At 31.3% G+C, this 17,885-nt stretch overlaps 1 protein-coding gene and 1 non-coding gene across 2 annotated transcripts; both read left to right on the plus strand.

Moving 5' to 3' along the window:
• Positions 1 to 4,882: 4,882 nt before the first annotated feature.
• On the plus strand, positions 4,883 to 4,962 carry Trnal-uag (transfer RNA leucine (anticodon UAG)). Its single transcript has one exon. It is a non-coding gene; the product is annotated as a tRNA-Leu (tRNA).
• A 4,908-nt stretch (positions 4,963 to 9,870) lies between these two features.
• On the plus strand, positions 9,871 to 11,390 carry LOC131851871 (ice nucleation protein-like). Its single transcript, XM_059202434.1, has 3 exons — positions 9,871 to 9,940; positions 10,078 to 10,683; positions 10,726 to 11,390. Exons 1-3 carry the CDS (start codon positions 9,871 to 9,873, stop codon positions 11,388 to 11,390), a joined length of 1,341 nt encoding a protein of 446 aa, XP_059058417.1.
• The last annotated feature ends 6,495 nt before the right edge of the window (positions 11,391 to 17,885 follow it).

Consider the following 17,885-nt stretch of genomic DNA (forward strand, 5'->3'; position numbering starts at 1 on the left):
CTTGACCGGCAGATTTAGTAAATTCAGACTGGACACTTATTTGTATCGTTTTTATTCAATAAAAAACTTTAATAACCTCAATAATACATTAACTTTTAATTCCGCGAAACGCAAATATGTAATTTTGATTACTAAATTTGCCAAGACAGAACACAAGTACCATTCTTCATTAAAATGGTAATACGTGCTCGTTCATAAATTATTGTTGTTAACAATTATTTTTACTAATAATTTATTGCTGATGAGCAAGTCAATTAATTTATTTATGCATAATTATGAAATAACATTAATGGTCCGTGTATTTATTACGTGATTATTGATAATTATCGGTAATTAAAATATTATTCGCACGATTTGCGAAAATATACATAAATTAATATGAAATTATACCTACTTACTTAAGTATAAGGCAACAATGTGAATTCCCATCGAACATGTAAAAATGTAAGATTACTATACATGGTATAATGAAAATTATAATAAAACTAATAGAATATTAAATTACAATTAAAATAAATCAAAAGTCTCATAGAATTCTCCGTGGATAACGCGACTGACCAACGTGAAAAATATCATAAAGTCATATGCTAATCATTTGGACTTCCTTTTTGGCAATCGCACGCATAAATAATAACGAAAATTGATGTAAAAAATATCGTATCAAAACATTTCACTAGTGTTGTAATATCGAAAATGTTCAAAATATCATATGTAAATTGCCTTAATATTAATTTATCTTTTATAATTAATTTGATTCAAATATATTTATAAACATTCCTCTTAAATCACTATCCATCGCTAAAAACTGTATTAAAATCCGTTGCGTAGTTTTAAAAAACTAAGCAAACAAACAGCGGAAGCTACTTCATTTTATCTATGTAAAGATACCAGCGTATTTAAATCATTAAATTCAAATTGTCGCTTATATATTTTTTATAAATTGAAGCCCGTAATAGATCTATAATAATGACTAATGCTTTTGTATTTAAAATTGCTGATAAACGCAAATTACATATGAAATTTTACAATCAAATTCAGAATACATTCCTGTCGGATTCGTTATAAATTTGAGTAAGCCGTAGAGGGCCTAGGCTCGCCTAGTATTAAGGATTTGTACATTGTATTTGTAAATTCTTTTAGATTTTAAACTATGCCTACAGTAAATATTAACCTCTAAGAACGTTTAGTTATTGTTCTTAGAATATCCTATAACCAAACATAAGGAGAGTACACATAAATGTTACAGCTTTCTTTTATGCCCATTTGAAACGAAATTTTAGTCTTTGAGGCGGTGACCAGATGTCGCTAGTGTGTTATACCCCTGAATTATTTTATATCTATATAAAATATATGTATTCCTTTATATAAAGAGTCTCATCTGGAATCTGTCTTATACTTAGGGTAGACTAAAATGTATCATTTTCATGAGAGTAGCTTTGTATATTATAAATTATAATAAGTACCTAATGCTAATTTTTAAATATTAAATTAAAATAGTTGCCGACTATACAATGCCCCAAATATGTATGAGGGTTTCAATTGCAGTTATCATTTATATGTACCACTATTTTTTTATTAATCTTACTATAATATGCTTTGTATATTATTTTCAGAATTGTATGTATGTTACATGACAATATTATGCTATTTTTTTATATAAGACGTACAGATATGAAAGCAAAGAAATGTCACTTTAATTTTAAAAATAAATATTAACACTAATTTACTTGAAATAGTATGCATAAATAGTTCTGTTTTCTGCTACCAATTTGTGCATATAGATTCATTTTGTAGACGCAAAGTACCAAATGGATATCAGTATGCTACGTCATTAGATAAAAATCCTATGTGCATATTTCTAATGAAATTTTGCAAGTGCATAACGTATCTCCCTTCAAATTGTGACACAATTTAAAAAACAGTTGCACAACAATAAAAAAATATTCTAATTTCATTGTTCTATTTTCAAAACTGATTTTATTGAAGCACTACATGACACAAAAGAGTCATAAACTAAATTTAAGTTTATAGTATAATTATTAATTATTTTTTAGTAGATCATGATGAAATTTACGTGAAAATAGATTTTATTATTAGGACGGACATAGGCTATATTTTATGTCAGAAAACGCATAAAGTATAAATACAATCAAAATTAATTTAATTATTTTTATTTGAGACACTATTAGAGGGGAGGTACGATAATTTGGTTTTATACACTCTTATGCATATCTCATTTATTTTTTTAAATGTACATCTTTGGTTTTTATTATATTGATAGCTAGAACATATATATTTTTTAATATGTTAAATATTGGTTTTTCATGCCTGTACGATTAGCCTGTTAGGTTAGGTTAGGCTATACAAAATGGATGTCCACCTTGTAAATAGTGCTCCTTTACACATAGGTAAATATACAGGTCATTATGAAATAATGTGTTTTATTTTATCCTTGTAAGGTTCAAAGTTGACATTGCATGACACCCAAATACCAAATTCTTCAAATAATAATGATAATAATAAAGAACAATTCACACTTTAGAACCAAACTAAGCAGAGCCTGTAATTACGGAAACTTTTTTAATGGAATGGTGCACCCGCCTGCGCTAACAGTTACACTGGCGGGGCACTGGTTCAGGATGATAAGGTCAGATCAATTAGCCCTTCGAGACAAATCAACCAGGAGTTTATCACAATATTTGTATTGTATTATGTATAGGAATGTTAAATACTAACTTTTTTTTTAAGATCGTTGTATCTTTAGTTAATTTAAATGTATTTATTGTGCAATAAAGTGTTACAAACAAACTAAAATACATTTTTTTGGAAATATATGCATACCTACCTGCAAACACCCAGGCGTGTACAAAAATATTACTCATAAATACAAATGTTTGTACTGTAAAAGGAATAGAACCCACGATCATCGGAAAGAAGGCGGTGTCCGAAACTGCTATAATACTGAAATACATTTTTTTAGGAAATACATGCACAATATACTTATATATATAGAAAACACCCAGAGAATGACATTACTCATGAATACGATTGTTTAAATCAAACCTACGACCTTTGAAAGAAAGGTGGTATTCTAAACTGCTAGAACGCCAACTTGTCATTGAGACGTCATTTTTTTTTTTGTGAATGATAGTGGAATGGTGCACTCGCCTGCTCTAACGGTTTACGCTGGCGGAGCACCAGTGGAGAATGACAAGATGAGCATGAGGTCAGAACAGTTAGCCCATCGTGGTAAATTCGCCATGAATTTATCACGATGGTTTCCAGGGGGAACCGCGTAGAGGTCGACCGGACATGGTACATTGCTAGTAATGAGGTCATGAGTCCACATTACTAACAATACCCTTCCCCCCTGAGACGTTATTTTAAAAATCCAAACGTTAGAGCTACAGAATCTGAAATTGATAATTTAATAAATACTTATTAATTTCTCCTTCTTGCGAAGGAGTAAGAATAAAACAATCTGCTCGTTTATATAAAGATCACAGTTACACATATAATCCGCCCAGAAGCGTGGCGTGTCTTGGCGGGCCGAAGGGTAAAGATTTCACATAAATGAAAAAAAAATGCATAAAATAAAAAGAAATATTTATTCATCATAATTATCTATCTGTCTTTGTTTCCAAAAATTTCATATTTTCAACAAACAATTCAAATTAAATATACAGTCTCACACAAAACTGAAGCACTAGTGAAGTGCCATAGGTTTTGGACTATATATGTATACCTATATAGGTAAGTTTAATCGTTTAGTCAGAAAATTCTTGACTTGACTTTTTTGACGTTAGTACCAATATAATTTTGTATTTGTTTATGGATTTATAAAACAAAATACGATTACGTAATATTAAATCTAGTCATTAATTTAATTAAATTTTACTTTATTTTTGTAGGTTTCTATATATTTGGAGTATATAGAGCATTCATCATTCATCATTGCCTTGCCTTTATCCCATTATTTGGGGTCGGCGCAGTATGTCATTCTCTTCCACTGATCTCTATCAATCGTCATATCTAAACATACTCTTCTTTTATTCATATCATCTTTCACACAATCCATCCATCTTTTCTTAGGGCGTCCCCTCCCTTTGCATCCATCCACATTCATATTATACACTTTCCATAAGACATGGTCCTCGTTCCTCCTCATAACATGCCCATACCAGCTCAATCTATTACATCGCAACTTTTCTATACTTTTGTATATACTCATTCCTTATTCTGTCAAAACATTCGCATTTCTACATGCACATTTTACGGCCCAATAGATCCATACAAAATGACAGGTCTTATGATAGATTTATAAATTTTACCCTTTAGTATCAAGGGCATTCGGGGGTCGCATATCGTTTTAAATACTAATTCTGTGCCTTACATCGCGGTCTATGTCGGCATTGTTCTGAATAACTGAACCGAGGTACCGAAAATCGGAGCAGACCGAGCATTACACCGTTTAGATAGATAGGCTTGAAACTGGAGAGACCGCCGAAATCGCAGAATAGGTATTCAGTTTTAGTTCTGCTGATCTTCAAGCCAACACTCTCCAGTTTTTCTTGCCATCTATCTAGTCTACTCTGGACCTCGATTCCATCCTCACCAACAAGCACAATATCGTCGGCAAATAGCATACACCAGGGTACCTCGTCCTGAATGGTCAAGAATAAAATGATAGGACGAATTAAAATTCTAAATAAACTCTATATTGAATGAAAAAACTATAATTCTTAATAATAATGGTATAGTTTTAAATACTACGAGTATGTATTATTTGATCAAATGGTTTATAACAATGTTAAGATGATATAGTTAATGATTAGTATTACCCTTTATAAGGTGAACGATTATTTCGACACTCTCCATCGCAGGCAGCGTGGCCGAGTGGTCTAAGGCGCTGGTTTTAGGCACCAGTCCGAAAGGGCGTGGGTTCGAATCCCACCGCTGTCATAATATATTTTTGTAATTTTGTATACTTTTTGCATGTATAATATTTTACTTAAGTTGTAATTAATTCAATAAACAATAATGCAATGATTTTAAAGATTTTTTATATTAACAATTTTTTGTTCCATCTCTACTATATGAACAACAAATTTTACAATATAGGACGATTCATGACTGACTATATATTACAACGATGAATATGTAAAAGAGGAATATTTTAATTAAAAAAAATGTAGTTTAAGTAAAAATATACTTACTAATAAACGGTAAAATATTTTTTATATACCTACTATGTACTATTTACCTTCAGCGCATTCGCACAAGAAACAAAGAACCGGGACAAAGAAGTTTGCCTTGAGGCCTTAACCTTCACCTCTTGGGGGAGGGATGCGGATGTCATTCCTTGAAGTGCCAGCAATAAGTTGACTAAGACAAAAATTTGCACAATGGAAGAAATGAACAAAAATTGAAAAACAAATTTTAGTTCTAGGTCTTTAGGCGAAGAGTTTTTCTAAAAATATTATTTTGATTTCTCATACTATATTTTTTGTATCTGCCAACTTTCAAAGAATAAAAATATCGATTAAGTGTACTAATCTGTACATAAGTAGTGCGTACGATTAATCAGATTTATGTGGGTTATACGAAGTGAACGCAGATGTTCGGACTAGAATCGATATCGCATCGAATGAGTAATTAATCGACGTCACTGTGTACACGACGGAACTTGGCATAAATGTAGATTAGTTCATTGAACAGAGACATTGTTGTGGGTTGTTTAACAACTTATAGGGCGCTTATATATACTATAACAGGCAAGAATAATATTGACAAAGGGTTATTTAAAACACATTTATACACACTCACCGTTTGTGAATTTACGTTTTATTTTTAATTTTGTGTAGGTTTTTAGCTTTTATAATAATTCATTGTTATTTCTATTTGTCAGTGAAATAGACCTTATCGTTAAGTAGTGATAATTTTTGGTAACCTTAACGTTTATTAAAGAATATTATTATTTTGTATACTAATATTATCACTATATTATTTATGAGTTTCTAAATGTAGCTACTCTGTATGTATATTAACAGACAGTTGCGAGCTTAATCCACGACAAGATATTGATGTCTTACAATTGTCTCCAACCGGGAACCAGTTTTTGCTAGTGTTAGAAAGAAAAAGTTTGCCAAAACAGCTTATGGTGACAGCGAAAGTCATATAAATGATAAACAATCAATATAAGAAATGCAATTGATTTCTCTATATTCAATTTTCGCTAATTTTCACACCAATTTGACGCAAATTAATGCTCCAAGGAATTAAATCTTGCGGAAATTATATATAAAACTACTTGAACCACGGGATTACACATTTTCGCCGTTTTTACAACATTTTTCATTTTAGTTCCGGTCCTATTGGTAGTTATAGGTATAAATGGGCTATCCAATACCAAAATATTTTTCAAAATCGGATCAGTTGCACTAGATTACCCAAAACATCCAAAACCTATATCACTATATAGGTATATATATATATTATTTGTACATTTTTTGTAGAATATGCACTTAAATCAACTACGATTAAATTATATTAATCGTAGCTTAATATGTATGACAACAAGAATATATAAGCAGATATTCCTTTAAGCAAGTTAAACTCTTCGTAATTTTATTTTGCTTATCTAAGAAAGGTATCTAAGAATGCATAAAATTAATGTAGTAATGTTCTCCACAGACGTATTATCTTTGAGTACTATTTCAATGTCAAAGTCAAAATTATTTATTCATTTAGGATATCTGCATTTATCTTTAAAGAGTCAACTAGTGTTGTTAGAGACGACATTATTGATTCGTTATCCTATTACACAATTCTACACAATTCTCGAGTCACAATGTTACTCCTCTGAAACCATGCTCCTCTGAAACCATACTCCTCTGAAAAAGTTTGATCGATTTTTATGAAAGTTTATACACATCAGTAGATCTGAAAATCGGGTGCTATCTATTTTTATCCCGTAAGTGATAAGAGTTATCCACCCCGTTTTTTTTATTTCTTGGAGAAAAAAATTATTCATATTTTTTATATGTGGCTTTAAAAAACCATACAACCCTAAATTTTCGCCCTTCTATCCTATCAACTCCTATTTTTCAATAGAGATTTCAATTTATATGGCAAAACAACATTTGGTAAGACAGCTAGTAATTTATAAAAAATTACAACTGATAACAATAAAAAATATTACAAAAAATAACAATAATTCAAATTAAGATTGCCGCAGGAAATCATATTAAAGTCAAATATTTGACTATGTAAAGATTTATTAGAACATTTATCATTCCTATTCTATTCTCGTGATTAATGTTTAATATATTAGATATATTTGCCCTGAAGACATAAAATAATGTATTATTGAAGTAATTCCATTTATAAATTAATGTTGATAAATAACCTTTCTTTTGACGACATTCAGATTTAAATCCTAGCAGCTATACCTAATCAAATTAATAGAACTAATTTTTCAAATGAAAGCACTAATGCTGGCTGAAATACAAATAGGTACAAAAAATAATGAAAACTTTTTAAAGGTAATTTTTAAAATTAAAAGAAATCTATTAGTATACACCAAAATCATATATATATATAATACAATCATATATCAAAATCATAGTCATAAGATAATAAATCAACTTTATCGTCTGAATATTCTATATATTTTATGAATACTTCAGAGCATATAAAAAGTGAAAGTTATAATCTTCGCCTACAAATAGAATCGTGATCAAAGTATAATAATAATATAGATGCTGTCGCTAATACTCAACACCCCTAGAAAATATATAAATTCACAAGTAACAACATCCCAAACAATTTAGACTTTCTACTAGCTTTCTTCTTATATATACTTGTATTTTGTTTGTGGGCGTTTCATGCCGGATTATAAAAATATTTATTTATTACTCGTATAAAGCGAGTATTTTAGCTCCCTAAATCCCTTATGACCCCATGATTCTAGCAATGATGCCTCGAAGTACACGTGTGTTTTTTAATGGATGATCTGACGCTCTACACTCGCCTCCCTAGACGGGTGGATAATTTATATAATATAATATTTTATTAGTAGTATTATAAATTCACCATTTCTGGTTGGAACATAGAACACAACCAAACTGCTTAATGATAAAAAATAATTTCTGAGACAAAGGTATAAAACTTCTGCTATGCACGTGTAAACAATATATAATATTTCTATCTGCTTTATCTATAAAATTTAGAACTTATATGATGTGCCTAATTTATACAATCCGTTTGAACTATATGAATAATGTCCATTTGTAGCGGTACTTGACTTCGACGGACGGATAATGTAATGGTTTATTTTTATAAATAAATACTTTGGGTATTTTTTATAATATTCCATCAATCTTATTATAATAGATACAGCATGCTTGAATTGTGACTAGGCGTCAGTGCGTACATCGACCCGGCGTCTAGCTAACAAGATCATGAGATGCTGTAGATATTATATACTCACATATAGTTAGTTACCGTTAATTAGTTTTAATTATAGGTATTCATATTATTAACGTCGTAATCACATATGTCAAGATGTGATTACAAATGTGAGTAGTAAACGAAGAGCTTCGTGACGCAGTAGTGGCTATTAGACTTTTTTTATATTTATTCAAGCTGTTTTAATCAATGAAATATAGAACATACAACGAACTAAATGCTATGGATATTCTCTACCATTCAACCGCCATGAATTAAATAGCTATTTATATAAAATATTCGTGTTTATTATTACGTAATATTTAATCTTAATTAAAATGCCTACATATCTTTATAAATAGTCAGACTTATACTTTTTTCGTCTTAATTTTATTTAAGGATATTTATCATATAACAGTAATGCCTCATGGTACTTTTAATATAATATATTTATGTTTTAATAGTTTTCTTGGCCTATTATATAATGAAAAGAAGACTTTAGATTGTACATATGCTTCATATTAATTACAGTAATTACATTTAATACATAATATGGAACGAGGAATTACACTAGGTTGATGACGGGTCCTTAGGAGTAAAATGTCGTTGTTTAAGATACCCATGTTTATTGGAAAGGCGTGATATCTTTTGAGAACCGTGTGTTTATAAAAAAACGTCAATAGGTAATAATTTCAGGCGTCAATAAGCTATAGCAACCATTTTCTATTAAAGGGAGTATAAATATGATGCCCGTATTATATAGAAGACTCTTATATATACGACTGTTCTTATATAAATTTTACATACGACTTGACCAGTTCATGTCATGTAGAATTTTGCTGAACTAATCAAACTAAACAGGAAAGCGCTTAAGCATCTGCTCTAGAATTAATTTGAATTATTTATTCTGGAATTAAATTTCTTCTGTCATATATACATATCTATTAATTTCCGCCGAAAAAAAAACAACTAATAGTATATTTTTTGTTCATAACTAAATTTAATAATTAATTAATCGCAATTATTAATTGATAAACAAATTCTAAGTAAGTTCTGTCAACTTTTGTTTTGATACAACTATAGTATAGATTGAAGTCAAAGAGCAAGACCATATTAAATAAACATGAAATGAACTTTAACTCTAAAACGGTCAATGCACTCAACTATTTAATAAAACTATGCAACTCTACAAAATGAATCTTTACATCCATATGTTAAAGTTTGCAAATTGAACGTCGTTGATTAATCTAATCTTTTAAATTTACGACTGTCCATCAACTCATTTATCTAGGTGAAGTTCACTGTTTTTGGGCCACTCGTGCGCAGGAGTGGTGGACTACGATCAAAGTATATAAACGCGGAGAAATGCTCTCACTTTATCCACTCAGCTGTTTCATTTCGCACAATTAACTATTTGCAAAAATGGCGGCTAAACTCGTCGTAGCTGTAGCACTCTTCGCCATGTGCCAATCAAGTCCTGTCCTTATAAACGGTAAGGTTTATACGTTTTTTATTATACAATTATAGCTGAAGTCACTTTTATCGCTATATTAACGTGACAATCGATATAGTAATATTTATAATCTATTCCCTCTGTTATTTATTGTTAAATATTATTTTACTCCACAGGAATTCTATACCGTGATGGACGTGGCTTCTCTGTCGCCCAGGGCTATAGTAGCAACTATGGAGGCATTAGTCAAGCTTCTGGCTCAGCGAGCAGTAGCGGTGGTTCTGCTCAAGCTTACGGTAGTGGGTCTACTGGAGCTCAAATCGCCCGTAACGATGGTTTCGCAGAAATCTATCCCGGCCAAGCTATTGCTCAAGCACAAGTCTACGACGCTCCTGAAGTGCCCTCATATGGTTCTGCAAAAGCAGTAGCTGAGGTTCAAAATGGAGCAACGTACTACCCCGTCCCTGCTCCAGCGACCGTTATTACCTACGAGCAGAACTTTGAAGTACCCGCTGAAATCAGTTATGAAATCCCCGCTCAAGGTCCAGTCTCGGCTCATTCATCAGCTGTCTTGAATGGTAATGCCGATACAGCTATATCTTCTGCAATCACTAACGGAGCTGGTTCGGCTCAATCCTCATCTCAGACACAGAGAGGTATTGGCAGCTACGGACTCACATCATCTAACGCCAAGACCTTCGGTTCGGGATATGGATCCGCTTCATCAAATGCTAACAATGGATATGGATCAGCTGTAACCGCTGCCCGAACTCAAGGAAGTGGTGGATTCGGTTCTGCCTCCTCAAAAGCGCAAAATGGCATAGGTTCGGCTTTATCTACAGCTCAAACTCAATCTAACGGTGGATATGGCTCTGCCTCTTCCTCAGCAACTAACGGACAACCTGAACCTACGATTGTAGTTGCCAAGACCCAGAATTACGGTGCCAACTATGGTTCTGCTAACGCTAATGCCAATGTGAACGGCGAATACGGCAGCGCCATCTCATCTGCTAAGACTTCCAATAAGAAGGGCATAAGCTGGCGTTTTGGAACCCTTTACGATAATCCCTCTGGATCTGCCAATGCACAAGCCAACACTCAATCTGGATTTGGCGCTGTCAAATCTACTGCTCAAACATATAACAATGGTTTTCCTCAGGCTGGATATGGTTCCGCCAACGCTAATGCGGACGTAAACGGTGCGGGCGCGGGCTCTGCCAAGTCTGCTGCTAATACTATGGGTGGATACGGATCTGCTAGCTCATCAGCCAACCTTGGTGCTGGTTACGGTGCAGCTAAGTCGGCTGCCAATACCCAAGGATCAGTATACGGCGGTTCAAGAACCGCAGCTGACGCTCAAAGCTCTGGATTTGGCACCGCCTCTTCTTCTGCAAAGACCCAAGGTTTGACTACTGGCTACAGAATCGCCAACTCCGCCGCCAATACATCGGGTTTCGGTTCCGCTCACGCCAAAGCACAGAGTTCGTAAATACAAGTTATTTTACGACACGATAAGCAATGATATCAAGACGACGTCCGGCTGTTGGAAAACTTGTCTTGGTGTTTTTGCTATATTTTTTTTATAAATTAAGTATTTATTTTTTTAATGTATGTCTAGGTAATTTGAAGTCTGAATGCATTTGACAAACATATTTTGAGACTGCTATTTATTTATTTACGAAATAAAGAAAATTTAATTAATATGAATTGTTTTAATAACATGAAAATATTTATCACAACCAAATCATTTTACAAAAATATTAATAATCCTGCTATAGGTACAATTTCATAGTAATTCAAAGTAATTATGAAAGTTTCTAAGTGATTAAGTAATTTTCATAACATTTTTCATAGAAAATGAACCTTCCACAAAAAAAAACTACTTTTGAAGTTCCTCAATACTTCTATATTCAAATTATAAGAAATGGTACTCATATTGCATGTTTTACTTCAAAAATGATAATCCGATTGATGTCCTACTATCAGGCATAGGACAAATCTTCTCACAATAAGAACATTGGGCTGCTGTAATCATGCTACCCAACTGGTTTGATATAGGGTGTTACGTAATATTCCCTGTCTTCTTTCCATGTGATTTACATTTCATTTCACCTAGTCGGTTCTAGCTATCCCAGGGATAAAATGTAGATATATACGCATATACATATATTCTTAGTTTGCCATTGAAATATCAGTAAAATAAATATGTATACCTACTAATATTATAAATTCGTCAGTCTCACGTATAAGTTACGAGATTAATATAAAAAATATGATACCTAGATACTCTAGATGAATTCAGAGGATACTTTTCATCTGAATTCACGGAGACACCACCGTGCGATGTTGTATAACTATAAGTACTCGTAACTAGTCAGCTATCAAACCTCAACCAATATCTTCTATAAGTACAATAAAAATATAGCTAATATATACATGAAAGACATATACACGTAAATGGTGTGATACTATTATATATGTAGACGACCTCGGTGGTCTAGTGGTTTAGCACATCGCTTTACGTCCGATGGTCGCGGGTTCGATTCCTCGCACGGCAGAAACATTTGTATTAATGAGTATGATTGTTTGTACCGGTCTGGGTGTTTTCTATGTATAATATGTATGTATTTACGAAAAAAATATATATCTATGTATTTGTATCAGTTGTCTAGTACCCATAACACAAGCTTTAGATAGCTTAACTTAGGTCTAGATGGCGCTGTGTGAATTGTCTTGAGATTATTATTATTATTGGAGGATTTTATGAAAATAAAAACCCAAAATTGTTATTTTTACCATTTCTGTTCGTTGTTTGTGTACAAACACACTTGTACTAGTACACAAAGTGGTTTGTACGTGCTAATTCCAGAAACGGTTTAACCGATTTTCTTTACGAAATTGAAATCTTTTTTTATGAAATTGAAAAAACAATCAAGTGCTACTGCCCATCTGGTGGTAAACGGTAGCCGTTGTCTATATACATGAATACTAGAACGGCCATCACGTTATCATATGCCACCCGTCATACCATTCAAGTTAGGGAGAAAGGGAGTAGTTAATAATGTGGACTAATAGCCCCATAGCTGGCAATGAACCATGTCAGGTTGACTTCCACGCGGTTCCTCCTACAAACCATCGTGGTAAATTACCCATCCTCCACAGGTGTCCAAGCAGCGTAAACCGTTCGCGCAGCTGATGTATCATTTCCATTATCATCTATTAAAAAAAACACTCAATCATCCAGTAAAAAATCGACAGGAGTCCGTCGTCCCTCTTATCCGGTAATTTCGTTGCTGTATTGTGGAAAATTTAACATCAAATTTACTGTTTATATTATTCCAATAGGTTTACTAACAAAAAAGTTATAGATACCTATTGGTTGGCTCAGCTAGTCTATACATATAAATAAAATTGGAGTATCTGTTTGTAATATTGAAATAAACGTTTTTTACTATATGCATATGAATATAAATACGGTACATACACCAAAATAACATTTTTTACAATTATTGTCTGTCTGTCTGTTCCGGCTAATCTCTGAAATCGCTGCACCGATTTTGACAGAATTTTTTTAGGCAGGTAGCTGATGTAATAAGGAGTAATTAGACTACTTTTATTATAGAAAAATTCTCTAATTAACTTGTTAAGTTCCACGCGGGCCAAATCGCGGGTAAAGCTAGTATGAAAAATAAGTTATTTATTTGACCTCCGATCTACGACCGCTAGAATTGGTTTTTGCGATGATACAATCTATATATCGACACCATAGTGATGTACCTCTATGTTTTCGTTGTGGATCACCGAATATTGACCCAGCAAGTAACTGTAAGGGTATTTGACCGACGGTTTATCCATTACTTTGCAAATTCGATCCATCTTGATATCAATTAGTGTTAGGAGGTCAATGGGTCCCTTTGAGTACATTAAGGTTTTTAAAGGTTTTTTGTTATAAATATCTTCAACATCAATAAGAGTATTGTTGTTCTATTATAATAAAGATCCGTTTACAATTTGCTAAATAAATAAGATTTCATTTTTTTAATGTTAATAAGCTCTTGTAAACTTGATACAATGTCTTTGTTGTTTTAAGTTCGATAGTAATTATTATATTGTAAATGAAAATTATTTATATTCCTTTCAATCTAATTTGGTTATAACTTATAGTTTCATTATGAAATAAATTATATCATTCCATTTTAAACTGCTTTAATTCCAGCTTCAATATGTATTATTAAAATTATGTACGATCTCAAATGAAAAGAGTAATAATAGACTTTATTGTTAGTTCTTCTCGGTTTAAAATATATTCCAAACAGACGGTGACTTAAGATTTTTTTCTGCATGATTTAAAATATTTTTATTACCCTGGAATTTATACTAAGAATTCCTGTACTCGTATTTATTGTTACTGACACTAATAGTTGGACCGTATTATCTATTGCTCAGCTCTTATATACCGAAATAGAACCTAAACATTAACATCGATGTATGCCATTCTATTATAATTTTACAACACTAAAACTCATAAAATAAATCAATTTATTCTTAATGTTTTGACACCATATTAAAGTAATATATTATCAGTTATTCTACAAAACTGAATTCAAATTTTATTAGTAGAAAAGTTATAAAAATATTTAAATGCATGTCGTATTAGAATATATCATGTTATAAGCCCAGTAACATTATTATGTTAAGATATCGTGAATCTTTATATGATCTCATTTATTTCGAGTTAAAACATTCTATTATTAAAAAAGCAACTATTATATATTCGATATAGATAGGCGTCCATTATTTTGGATTTGGTATTACTACCATTTCACAAGTTAAAAAAAATTAGAAAATAACAATAATGGACTGAGACAATGTACGTTATATAAGTCACTTAGTCTAACATCACGCAATTCACGTAGCTTTAATACATACATATATTCTTTATATTATATTTATATTTATATTATTTATATTTATGTTATATTCATAGTAGTCCTAATAACTAGTATAAGTAAAAATAGCAACATGTAAGACTCAAAACACACAACTTTACACACTCACTGCACACTAATAATTAATGTTTAATTCCTTAATCTACTTAATCTATGTATATAAATTTGAAAATAATTCTATTAAGTTTTCTGCAGATTTAAAGTCACATAGTTACTATCCGGACATCCAGACAGATTTATGTTGTTTAGATATACTTAATATTACATTCAGAGATCGTATCCATCGTAGCAACTGAATAATTTACATAAATTAAATTAAATAAAAAGAAAAATGTTTCCGCTGAACATTTTTAGTTTAATGTATCCATAAATTACGAATTAATCAAAGTGTTCTTCACTGGTAACAGTCTTAAACAGTCCGTAAGCAGAATTCATAAGGCTAAGAATTTTTAAAAATAAGTCAACATGTAATTAATATTTTATAAAGTAATACTAAATAAAATTTATACAAATAATAATAAGAATTATTTCTGACAAAAAAATAATTCACAGAAAAAACTGTTATATAAAAGTAATATAGTAAAAAGTATTTAATGCATTTTTTAAGAAATTATAAAAAGTTTCGAAGAATTTTATTCATTTCTAATTTTGGAGATTCCAATTTCAAATTTTATCAGCAGCAAAATGCAGCGAGAGACTGCAATGAAGAGGACTATTAAAACTATTGAAATCAGAACTCTACGAATGTTTGCTTGTTGTCGGACAAACTTAAAGAGTTAACTGGCAATGTGTAATATATGTAGATGCGATAATAAAAATTAAAATGAAAAACACATAGGTATATGGGCAAACAGGATAACTGACCCGGTTGTATTTTATGTTAACTTTTATGGTCAGTAATAAATGTAAAAAGCAACGGATGATCTCAGCTGCCGTGTGACAAGATCATAAATCTACCGGATACATATTCAAATCTTTATCGGCTACTTGATTCTAACTTTCTATACGATACCTATCTGTAACATCATAATTATGCGGCCTTTTAACTTTTTTTTAACTGGAATATAGCTATTTTGCCTACATGTCACATATTCACCTTTTAATAGGTGAAACATAATATAATTTAATGTACTCAACGCATCACATATAATTTATAAATTAAATTCATAGATAAATTAGATTAACATTGTAATGTTTTGAATAAATAATAAATTAGGATATATTCTATTCTTATTATCTCAAGAAATATCATAAGTGTAATACTTTTTTTTATTAGTTTTTGAATTCTAAATTTAAATTTACCGGATTTAGAATTCACATTTTTTGATCACATGTAAGATATGTAGTAATTTTAACTTTAATATTCATAAAACTATTGCTCTATCACCAATATAATTAACAAATTCTTTTATATTTATTTTTAGCAAATTCAAATAAATTAAACCTACAATAGTTGTGTTGAATCAACAAATACTAGATTAGATCTATCCAAATTTCTTATTCTAGAAATCTAAGCTTCTTAAAAACCGTAGCAGCATAATATCGTAATTTTATACACTCTAAAGGAGGAAATTCTCATAATAAGTAAATAAAAAACAGAACACAATTATATGTTTACAATAATTGAACTGTAACCTACAACTAGGTACAACAGTTGGACAGTACCGTTCAGTTACAAGTACGTTGGTACAAACATAAAACATGACCGACGAGCTAAGGTCATACTCGTATTATGAACGAATGTTTACGGTTTAAATTGAATAACCGGTCAATCAGTGGTTGTCAGATGTTTATCGGTCATAAATAGCAACTTAAACGGTCAAGAGGATATATAAAGTACATATTTTTTGCTATCAGTAATTGAACCTTGGAACTGCTTCACTCCGAACTTCATTAACATCACCAAAACCTCTGGTACCAAAGGTATAACCTGTAAAAAATTGTCTGCGTTTGTCTATAGACGCCCTCGGTGGTCTAGCAGGTTAACACACCGCCTTATTTTCAATGGTCGCAGGTTTGATTCCTTTACCGCAACTTACCTACAAACATTTGTATTCTTGAGTATGATTGTTTGTATTGTTCTGGGTGTTTTCTATGTATTAAAATAATGTATTTATGTATTTATATCAGTTGTCTAGGGGTACTAGATATAACACAAGCTCGAGTAGAGCTTGTGTTATGGGTACTTGGATATTTACTTACTTTAGGTACTAGCTTACGAATTACAACTTAGACTAGATGGCGCTGTTCAATTTGTCCAAGATACTATTATAAATATATAAAATCATCAGTATTCTCTCTACTACATCCTACTCTTTTTATATATAACTGAAACGGTCAAACTTGGGAATACCGAATAACCTTACGGACTACTTAACGCAGAATTTCCATTCGTTGTTAATTTGAATAACCGTCGTTTATTCAAATTAACAACAAATGGAATTTTAACAGAATACATACACTAAAGTGCTTCCATTTTTAATAATAACAATAAATAATATTCAAATCTTTGTCTGTGGGCTATAAAAAAAATATAGTACAGATCTTAATAATATTATAAACGCGAAAGTTTGTAAGTATGGATATTTGTTACTGTTTCACGCAAAAACTACTGAAAGGATTTTGATGAAACTTTACAGTAATATAGCTTATGCATCAGAATAACACATAGGCTATATTTTTTATTGAAATGTAGATACTGAAATTTAAAGCGGGTGAAACCGCGGACACAGCTAGTAACAAATAAAAAAGAAAAAAAAGCATATTAAAAAAGTGCATTACAAAATACGGTCTTAGCAACATATAAACACGCTTTCTCACTTTAGATTTCCAAAATATGGGTGATAATTAATAAGAAAATATATAGAAAAAGTAACTGTAATGTACCGTTGTTTAAGTTAACCTTTATCCATTGTTCTGCTATAAGTATGTCGTATGTGTAATCGAAAGGAGATGCGAAATTATCGCCATTGTATAATATATTGCTATAATAATTAGCACCTACAGTTGTATGCCATAATGAGTTGTGTGATGCT

This window comes from Achroia grisella, unplaced genomic scaffold (genome assembly GCF_030625045.1).
Source record: "Achroia grisella isolate CSIRO2021 unplaced genomic scaffold, CSIRO_AGI_Agris_v1 utg808, whole genome shotgun sequence".
NCBI lineage: Eukaryota > Metazoa > Arthropoda > Insecta > Lepidoptera > Pyralidae > Achroia > Achroia grisella.

Coding starts and splice junctions, on each gene's coding strand:
- LOC131851871 (XM_059202434.1), top strand. CDS start 9,871: ATGGCGGCTAAACTCGTCGTAGCTGTAGCACTCTTCGCCATGTGCCAA. Junction 9,941..10,077: donor AAGTCCTGTCCTTATAAACG/GTAAGGTTTATA, acceptor TTTACTCCACAG/GAATTCTATACCGTGATGGA. Junction 10,684..10,725: donor TGCCCGAACTCAAGGAAGTG/GTGGATTCGGTT, acceptor AAAATGGCATAG/GTTCGGCTTTATCTACAGCT.